At 58.4% G+C, this 9686-nt stretch overlaps 1 protein-coding gene across 3 annotated transcripts; it reads right to left on the bottom strand.

Moving 5' to 3' along the window:
* Positions 1–1233: 1233 nt before the first annotated feature.
* FBXO24 (F-box protein 24) lies at positions 1234–8294 on the bottom strand. 3 transcript variants are annotated; one of them, XM_075908447.1, is made up of 10 exons: positions 8073–8294; positions 7173–7268; positions 6575–6761; positions 5958–6196; positions 5486–5708; positions 5145–5303; positions 4805–4926; positions 4200–4331; positions 1821–1991; positions 1234–1648 (listed from the first exon to the last, which is right to left on the bottom strand). In XM_075908447.1, the coding sequence occupies exons 1-10, from the start codon at positions 8277–8279 to the stop codon at positions 1328–1330; spliced, it is 1857 nt and encodes a 618-aa protein (XP_075764562.1). In that variant the 5' UTR covers positions 8280–8294; the 3' UTR covers positions 1234–1327. The 3 variants fall into 3 exon arrangements, with proteins under 3 accessions (XP_075764562.1, XP_075764565.1, XP_075764564.1); XM_075908450.1 differs by lacking the exon at positions 5145–5303 and having other exon boundaries at positions 8073–8264; XM_075908449.1 differs by lacking the exon at positions 7173–7268 and having other exon boundaries at positions 8073–8263.
* Between the last annotated feature and the right edge of the window lie 1392 nt (positions 8295–9686).

A 9686-nucleotide genomic window follows, 5' to 3' on the forward strand; every position in this document is an offset into this window, starting at 1 on the left:
CCGCAGCGACTGCCGGTGCCTGGGACAGAAGCTGATGAGGGAAGGGATGGGGGCGGCTCCAGGCTCCGCCCCCTCCAGCCCGCTGATCGGGACGCCAACCCTCGCCCCCTAGGGCATCTCAACTTTCTGATCGCGCCTCCTGCCTCACTTGCGTTCCAACCCCGCCCCTCTCAGCTGCTACTGACGTTCCACTCCCCACTCCGACGCGCCCCAAAACCCTACCTTAAAGGGGACGCGCCCCCCAGGGGTCTCCCGTAGATTCAGGGCAGCACCTCTGCCATGCGGGTGGGGGGGCGGAGCATAGCGTCTCTCCGCCCAGGAAGGCCCAAGCTGGGATCCTCTGGGAGCAGCAGGGAGAGGGGGAGGAGCAGGGATGTGTGCCAGGCAGTGCCGCAGATATGGAGGAAACGTGACATACATCCCCGCCCCCTGTCCCAATTTTCCCGGTGCCCGCACTCCTGCCCAGCAGCCCCCTTCCAGCTCTGGGTTCCTCCAGCCTGCTGGTGCCCCTTCCTCCCGATCTGCTGCCCCTGCCAGCCCAGCCCTGGGGTTATTTAAAGATCCCGGGGCCATTCCGGGGCCGGGGCTGGCTTCACAGACACTACCTGTCCCCGTGCCTTGTTCCATGTCCCAGCACTAGCCTCACATCATCTCCCTCCCCCATCCCTCCAGGCCAGGGTTGGGGTCCAGTGGAGGGGTAAACTGCCCATGTGTGGGGAGGGGCTCATGGCAGGGGATCAGAGCTAGGTGTGTGGGGAACACGAAATGCCCCCATCCCAGGCTGCCCCCTCCTTGAGCCCAGACTCGGTACTGACATTGCTGTCACACTGAACGCGAGTGAATCCAGACTAAAACCGGAGCTGGAGTAAACCCAGACTGAAGCATGATTCGGGGTAGTTCCAAAGTAAGTTCTCATCTGGTTTGACTCCGGATCCAGAGTCAACCCTGCATGAAAGTGGAGCTGAAGTGAATTCAGATCCCGAGAGACACGGATTCTACAAGGCCCTGGCAAGAGGACAGACTGTGCCCCGCGCCGGAACCCGACCCCGAGATAGACGCCAGGGGGCGCATGGAACCAGCTTACTTGAACCCAGCGGGTGTCGCCCAGGGGCAGGGTCGGACGCGCGGGGGTATGGGACCGGGCCTGGATCGGACCGCGGGGCGGGGTGCCGGGCCATACCTGTGCTCTGGCGGGGACCCGGGAGTCGTGCCCGCCCAGGCCGCGACACTGGCTTTTCCTCTGGTGCTTTATTCACAATTGTAGCGTCTGCGTCAGTCAATCGCGCTCCATGATCGGGGACAGGTTCGGAGGGGCTGCGGGGCCTCGCTAGCTGCAGGCGGGGGGGCTGCGAGGCTGGGCCGAGCGCCGGATCAGCTCCAGCGCCTCCCACAGGAAATCCTTCTGGCAGGCGGGCAGGGGCAGGGCACCTACCGCCTCCTTCACCTTGGCCAGCCGCCCAGCCAGCGTGGGGCAACCCTGCAGCTGGCTCAGGTACTGCTCGCAGGCCTGCGCCCCCGGGCTCTCTGGCGAGGGGGGCGCCCGGCTGGGGGGCAGCTCGCGGTACACCAGCCCCCCCTCGATGTCGTGGCTGGAGAGCAGGTAGAGGCACTCGCGGGTGGAACAGAGGCTGCTGACACAGAGCGGCACCTGCCGGAGAGACGGGAACTGCGCCTGACTCTGGGGCCGGGCGGCTGGTCACACAGGGACCCCTCGCCCGGTTCTGAGATGCGGCCACCTCTGGAGCAGGGCAGTCGTGGTACCAGGCTCTGGCTCCCCGATGTGCCTGATTCTGGGGTGCAGCCCCCACAGCTCCTCTCACCTTGATCTGGAGCTTGACGAAAGTGGCGCTGCCCTTAGGCCAGCCGGGCAGCCGCCCCCCAGCCCCGCAGCCGCAGCCCAGCACGGCCTGTCCCGGCTCCCCGCTCCGCAGCAGCGCCAGCGAATGGTTGAGGCCACACCAGATGTCCAGGGGGCATTTGAGGCCCTGAACCTGCCGGAGGGTAGGAGACGCCAGGTCACAGAGGCCCCGGGATGTGGGAGGGGAGTCAGCGGAGCTTTGGGGGTTCCTGTAAGCCCATAGACGTGTGGGGGTTGGGGAGGTGGTGGAGAGGTGGAGTCCAGGACAGCTGGCAGTATTTTAAAGAAGCCTTATTGAAGGCACAGAAAGAAACCATCCGGACCCGTAGCAAGAGAGGCAAACATGGTAGGAGACTGGATTGGCTTTCGGGGGAAATCCTTGGTGAACTTAAGCACAAAAAGGAAGCTTACAAAAAGTGGAAATTTGGACAAATGACCAGAGAGGGATTTAAATGTATAGCTCGAGAATGCTGGGGGGGGGGGGGGGTATGAGGAAGGCGAAAGCGCAATTGGAATTGCGACTGGCAAAGGATGTGAAGGATAACAAGAAAGGTTTCTACAAGCATATTAACAAGAAGGTGATCAGAGAGGGTGTGGGGCCCATACTGGATGAAGGAGGTAACCTAGTGACAGATGATGTGGGGAAAGCTGAAGTACTCAATGCTTTCTTTGCCTCTGTATTCAAGGACAAGGTGGCCTCCCGGACTAATGTGCTAAGTGATGCAAGATGGGATGAAGATGGACAGCCCTTGGTGGGTAAAGAACAGGTTAGGAACTATTTAGAAAAGCTAAACATACACAAATCCATGCATCCGAGGGTACTGAGGGAGTTGGCAAATGTCATTGAGGAGCCTTTGGCTATTATCTTTGAAAAGTCGTGGAGATCGGGAGAGATCCTGGATGATTGGAAAACGGCAAATGTAGTGCCCATCTTCAAAAAAGGGAAGAAGGACGATTCAGGGAACTATAGGCCGGTTAGTCTTACCTCCATTCCTGGAAAAATCATGGAAGGGATCCTTAAGGAATCCATTTTGAGGCACTTGGAAGAGGGGAAAGTGATCAGGAATAGTCAGCATGGATTTATGAAGGGCAAGTCGTGCCTGACCAATCTGATTAGCTTCTATGATGAGGTAACTGGCTCTGTGGACATGGGAAAGTCAGTGGATGTGAAATACCTTGACTTTAGCAAGGCTATTGATACAGTTTCCCACAATACTCTTGCCAGCAAGCTAAGGGAATGTGGATTGGATAAATGGACAGTAAGATGGATAGAAAGATGGCTAGAAGGCTAGGCCCAGCGGGTAGTGATCAACGGCTCGATGTCAGGATGGCGGTCGGTTTCTAGCGGAGTGCCCCAAGGTTCGGTTCTAGGACCGGTTTTGTTCAATATCTTTATTAATGACCTGGATGAGGGGATGGATTGCACCCTCAGCAAGTTTGCAGATGACAGTAAGATATGAGGAGAGGTAGATATGCTTGAGGGCAGAGATAGGGTCCAGAGTGACTTAGGAAATTGGATGATTGGGCCACAAGAAATCTGATGAGGTTCAACAAGGACAAGTGTAGAGTCCTGCACTTGGGACGGAAGAATCCCAAGCATTGTTACAGGCTGGGGACCAACCAGCTAAGTAGCAGTTCTGCAGAAAAGGACCGGGGGGTTACAGTGGATGAGAAGCTGGATATGAGTCAACAGTGTGCCCTTGTAGCCAAGAAGGCTAATGGCATATTAGGATGCACTAAGAGGAGCATTACCAGCAGATCCAGAGATGTGATTATTCCCCTTTATTCAGCTCTGGTGAGGCCACATCTGGAGTATTGTGTCCATTTCTGGGCCCCCCACTACAGAAAGGATGTGGACGCATTGGAGAGGGTCCAGCAGGGGGCAATCAAAATGATTAGGGGGCTGGAGCATATGACCTACGAGGAAAAGCTGAGGGAATTGGGTCTGTTTAGTCTGCAGAAGCAAAGAATGAGGGGCGATTTGATAGCAGCCTTCAACTTCCTGAGGGGAGGTTCCAAAGAGGATGGAGGAAGGCTGTTCTCAGTGGTGGCAGATGGCAGAACAAGGAGCAATGGTCTCAAGTTGTGGTGGGAGAGGTCCAGGTTGGATATTAGGAAAAACTATTTCCCTAGGAGGGTGGTGAAGCACTGGGATGGGTTCCCTAGGGAGATGGTGGAGTCTCCATCCCTAGCGGTGTTTAAGTCTCAGCTTGACAAAGCTCTGGCTGGATTGATTTAGTTGGGACTGGTCCTGCCTAGAGAGGGGGCTGGACTTGATGACTTTCTGAGGTCTCTTTCAGCTCTATGGTTCTATGATTCTATGATCTCAGGGGACTGTCACCTGCGTGGGCTCCCCGCGGTCAATCTTATCGCCGGTGCCCAGCTGTCCATACCGGTTGCTCCCCTGCATGAACAGGCGTCCAAATTCATCCACCAGCCCCACGTGGTTGTAGCCAAGGGCACAGGAGAGGACCTAGTGGGGGGGCAGGGCCGGTCAGGAAGTGGCAGGGGACAGAGATGGGGAAATGTGACCCCCCCCCCATCCCTGCCAATCCTAAAGCCAAGCCCTGGACCCAGTCCCAAACCCACAGCACTGTCTCCCCAAAACTCCAACCTGCCCCCTGGAACTGCCCCCAGTCTCCCTGAAATAAGGCCTACCCCAAATTCCAGCCCCCCAAAATCAAAGCCCTGGATGGAGTCCCCTCCCCTATGGACCCCAAACCGAGCTTCCCCTCGCTCCAAAACTGGCCCCAAACCTCCAAACTGAGCTTGTGGCCCCCCAAGCTGCTCCACCTCAGCAGGGAACCTTCCCCCGCGTTCTTTGCTCTGTGCTCCCAACCTGAAATCTCCTGAATTGCCTCCGAGCCCCAGGCTGGCACCCACCACATCCCCTCCCCCCAGTGAGTCAGATCCCTGCTGCCCGCGCCCCACACATGGGGGGCTTACCTTGGCAGGGAGGGCTAGGGCTAGTGGCATCTGCAGATCCAGTGGGTCAAAGGCGTGAAGGGTCCCGAAGAGGTCACGATAGACACCCGGAGCATGGACCTCGAAATACACAGCTCCCTTGTCTGGAAGAGTGGGAGAGACCTGAGAGATGCCCTCCCCACTGGGAGCAAAGCAGGGGGTGCGGGTCAAGAGTGAGGGGCACTGGGAAGGGGCGTGCTGGTCAAGAGTGAGGAGCATCAGGAAGTCAGGCCACAGTGGGGGCTGCGGGTGGGGTGTGTGGGGCACTGGGAGGATGGCGGGGGCTGCGGGTGGGACGTGCGGGCCCAGCCACCCCCCATACCAGTGAGGTAAGCAGCGCTGCTCTGGCTGGAGGCCATGGCCCGCACGGCCGTGTGGGGCAGGCACCGGGAGACCTTGCGCAGGGCGAGCTGCACAGTGTAGGAGCGCGGCTGGTCCAGCTGCGTCTCGTTCACCGTCAGGCTGTAAATCTTCCCTTCCTCTGCGGAGACAGGGGCCCTGAGCTGCTGGGAGGCAGGGGTCTGCGGCATGCCCAGGCCCAGAGAGCGGCAGTGGGGCAGGCAGGCACTAAAGGGAGTGACCCTCCAAAGCTGCCCAGTCTCCCACCCGCTGGGTGCTCACTCCCCACGGTTCTCCCTGGCCCGTCTTCTGCCCCCCGGGCACCTGTCAGGAGTAGCAGCGACCGCTCTGTCTCCTGCCCCGTCAACGCCAGCTGCCGGAACTTCATGGAGGCATGGAAGGTCATCTTGAAGACACGCTGCCCACTGGCCTGCAGATACACCTCCACGCAGTCGCATGCCCGCCCGCCACCTGCTGCCACCTCCCGTGATGCCAGCACATAGACATATTTCCGATAGGCCGTGTCGCTCCGGGGGTCTGTGGTGAACTGGGGGTGAGGTGGGGAACAAAGGGAGGGGGTCATGTGGTGCGGTGTTGCAGGCAGAGGGTAAATGGCAAAGGTGGGGATTATCCCCTCTAGGGGGCGCCAGCTCCCATCCGGCCCCAAGGCAGGGACTGGCTGATTCAGGGGGGGCAGGGAATGTTCCCCTAGCCCTGAGAACCATCCCACTACTGCCACCAGAGGCCCCTGGCTGCCATGTCCAGTTGCGACAGGGGCGTCCTGGAGGGCACTCACATCCTTGGCGCCACGGCACAGCACCACGTAGCGACATGCCCGCTTCCACTGGATGTGACCTGGGGCTGAGGAGACCAGGGCGTTGCGAAGGGAGAAGAGGGTGCCACCATGGTCCAGGATGAAGACGTGTTCCTTGGTGGGCAGGAACTTGCGGTAGCCGTGGGAAAGCAGTGGCGCCACTGACTTGCTGAGGTAGCGCCGGCGCCCCCCAAAGGTTTGGAAGTAAAGGCCCTTCGTGTCTGCAGGAGTGGGGACAAAATGGGGGCTCAGCGGGGGGAGGGGTTTGACACTGTGTAAGACCCGCCTTTTCCATTGATAAGACCCGCCTTTTCATAGCCTCTCTCTTGTGGAAACCACCCCATTCTACTGCAAGCCCCACCTTTCCAAAGCTCCTCCCTCATATGAAGCTATGCTTCTCCCTTATGCAAGGCCCACCCCTCCCTTCCTCATGTTAAGAGCGACCCAGTCCCAGTGTGTGCCATACCCTATTGTCTTGTGAAGCCCATCCCTCTCTTGTGCAATCCCCACTCTCCTTTGTGCAAAATCCTGTCCCCTTGTACAAAGTCACAACCCTCTTGTGCAGAGCCCTCTCCCACCCCGCGGTGGATGGTACTGACAGTTGAGGATGGCGGCTCTCTTCCAAGGGCGTGCACCGGTTGTACCGTCCTGGCGTAGCCGCGGGCAGAGCCTCCGGCAGACCCGGCGCCAGACGCCTTCGCTGTCACACACCTGGCGCAGGTAGCGGCAGGTCTGGCCCAGTGCCACTGCATCCCGCACCGGCAGGAAGGAGACGATATGATCCAGCTGGGGGAGGGGAGGGTGAGCAACAGAAGGACAGGACCCCAATACAAACCCCTGTCATAGTGTTTTCTGGACTATAGGGACTCCAGCCCCCTGGGTTTAGGGACCTCTGGGGTATATGGACCCAAACCCCTGCTTATAGGGCCCTCTGGGGTATATAGACCCACTCCCCAAGAATAGGGACCCCTGGACTATACAGACTCAGCTCCCTGGATATAGGGATCCCTGGGCCATATGGACCAGTTCCCTGGGTATAGGGACTACTGGGCTATACAGACCATCCCCTTGAGTTTAGGGCTCTCTGGGCTATATGGACCAACTTCACAGGTATGGGGTTATATGGATATATAGGTTATATGGACTCAGCGCCCTGGGTATAGGGACCCCTGGCTCTAATGCACCATGCTGATTCACCAGCTCTGGGGGGAGGCGCTGGATGGAGGCTGAGTCCCCCAGTTCCTTCCTGCCCTCAGTGCCCTCCAGTGCCTGGCTGCAGCGTGGGCGCTTGGCCTGTGGGAGGAAGGATAGGAAGAGGGTGGGCAGGGATTGGCCCTGTACCACCCCAGTCCCCACATGACCTTCACCTGCCCCTGGCATCCCCCCATCACCCTCCCGGCTCACAGCATCCTCCTTGTGCCAACCACCTATCCCACAGCATGCCCTCTACCTGCCCTCTCCTGTATCCTCTGCCTTCCCCATGGCATTCACCCTGTGCCACCCACCTGCCCTTTCCCATGCCCCCTGCCCGCCCCATGACATCCCCCTTAGTAGCTGTTGACTGGCCCCCCATTGCCTCTCAGCCCCCCAGAAGAGCTTCCCTGTGCTGGGGGTCCAGGCTTGGGAGTAGGTGAGGAAGAGGCTCTGGGGAGCCTGGCACAACTGTTGAGTGCCAGGTGAGCTGGGTAGGCCAGGGCCCTTCCACTGTAGGGCTGCCCTGCCCAGACAGCAGCTGGCACCTGGGCGACTCCAGCTCAGACAGTGGTGGGAGGGGGATTGTTATGAGGCCTGCACTGAGAGCTGGGGAGAGCCCCCTACCCCCAGCTAAACCCTGACCTGCCACCTGCCTCACAGTGCCCCTCCTCAGCCCCCCCATCCGCTTTCCCATTCTGCCCCTTACTGAGGGCGCACCCACTACTGCACAGCACCCTCTGCTGAGCTCCCACCCTGTGCCCCACAGTGCCCCCTGCTGAGCTCTTATTCCCCTGCCCCATGGCACCCCTGGCGAGATTCCACCCCATCCTATGTTCCACAGCTGTCTCTGCTGAGACCCCCTATAGCTAGCCACCACCCGATACTGCCCCTCCAACTGCTCACCCCTGCAGCCTCCTCGCCTGCCAAGAGCCGAGAGCTGCGCTGGTGCCTGCGGCATCGCAGCCGCCTCACCGTGCGTCTGTCACCCATCCCTGCCCACGCCCTTGGTGCCCGGTTCCGGCCACTGGCAAGACGCTGCCGCCACCTGTAAGGCTGCGCCCAGCATGGCCCAGGATGCCTGTTCCCACCTGGCCTGTCTCCCCGGGACATGGCTCTGTGAGCTGGCGCCCACCCCATGGCTTCACAGAGCCGGGCGCCAGGGTGACAGGCAGCCTGTGACATCATGGCCGGGGCACTGTGACCTCAGGGCAGGCCTGCCTCTGCCATACAGCACCATAGCACCCGATGGACACTGGAGCTAGACTGCCTGTAGTGAAGTTGGTATTGTATTCACTTTGTTATGTTGTGTGTGAGTTTTATAGGCCTGCAGTAACCCTATGTTTGTGCCTCAGTTTCCCAAGGCACCACACTAAATGATAGGGATTTTGGGTGTGAGCCTCACTGAGAGAGGTGACCCTAGCCCAGCAGATACTCAAGTGCCTATGTCCTTTGTAACCTGAGCCCAGCTGAGCCCAGGAGAAGGGTGCAGCCAGATGACACCTTTTGCAGGGGAAGGAGAACAAAGAGCAGAGGAAGGGTTTGGGCTAGGGCTGCTAGATGCGGGAATCAGTTTTGAGTGGTTAGTGGAGCAGGGGGCTTGGCTCTGGGACCCCTCTCCCCAGATGGGATCTGCCTTGTATCAGCCATGGGCTGGGCTGGATTACCCAATACGCAGACTAAGCACGTGCTTAGGGCACCAGCAAAGCAGGGGCATCAAAAAAATGAGATCTTTTAAAAAATTGATATTTGATATTTAATATCATGGGAAAAATCAGAACCCCGCAGAACGCTCTTTTTCTCAGCTGAAAAGAATAAAAAACCTTCAGAGAACAACAATGTGTCAGGACAGACTTGATTCACTTTCCCTATTGTGTATGGACGTGGACATGCTTCATCGAGTCAGCTTCGATGAACTTATCCAGAATTTTGCAATCAGAAAATCTAGAAAGAAGCTATTTTAATTGCAGCATACGTGTAAGTTTTGTGTCATTTCGAAAAATAAAATTTTATTTTACGGTATAGTATTGTTTTTATTTTGAATTACATATGGGGGGGGGCACCATAATCTTTTCAGTGCTTAGGGCCTCTAAAGGTCTCAATCCAGCCCTGGCCATGGGCAGGGGTGTGGCTCTGGGGCCCTGCATGAGAAGGGAAGGCCACGCAAGGCCTTGCACAAGAGGGAAATGATCTCTCGGTGCGTCGCACAAGAGGGAATAAATTCTGCATCTCCAGTGCCTGGCACGAGACAGGAATGATTCTCCGGCTCCTGGTGCCTTGAACAATTCTCTGGCGCCTCGCACTAGAGGGGACAGATCCTCAGGTGCCTCACAGGAAAGAACCATCTCCCTGGTGTCTCGCACGAGAGGGGAGCTATCCCTCTGGCGCCGATCCCTGATGGGATGTCCCACCCTGCCATGGGCCAGCTGGGCCAAGTCGCTCCATCAGAGCCCGCCCACCTTGAGTAACTTCTGTCGTTGATTGGCCCCTGGGCGCACTTGTCACCGCTTCTCTCTGTTT

This window comes from Pelodiscus sinensis, chromosome 24 (assembly GCF_049634645.1).
Source record: "Pelodiscus sinensis isolate JC-2024 chromosome 24, ASM4963464v1, whole genome shotgun sequence".
Taxonomy (NCBI): domain Eukaryota; kingdom Metazoa; phylum Chordata; order Testudines; family Trionychidae; genus Pelodiscus; species Pelodiscus sinensis.

Bases quoted from the DNA above. Each gene is read 5' to 3' on its own strand.
- FBXO24 (XM_075908447.1), bottom strand. From the start codon at position 8,279: ATGTCCCGGGGAGACAGGCCAGGTGGGAACAGGCATCCTGGGCCATGC. The intron at 5,304-5,485 runs GTGCCCGGGGGG...CTGTCTCCGCAG, and splicing joins GTCGCTGCTACTCCTGACAG to AGGAAGGGAAGATTTACAGC. The intron at 1,992-4,199 runs GTGACAGTCCCC...ACCCTCCGGCAG, and splicing joins ACCGCGGGGAGCCCACGCAG to GTTCAGGGCCTCAAATGCCC.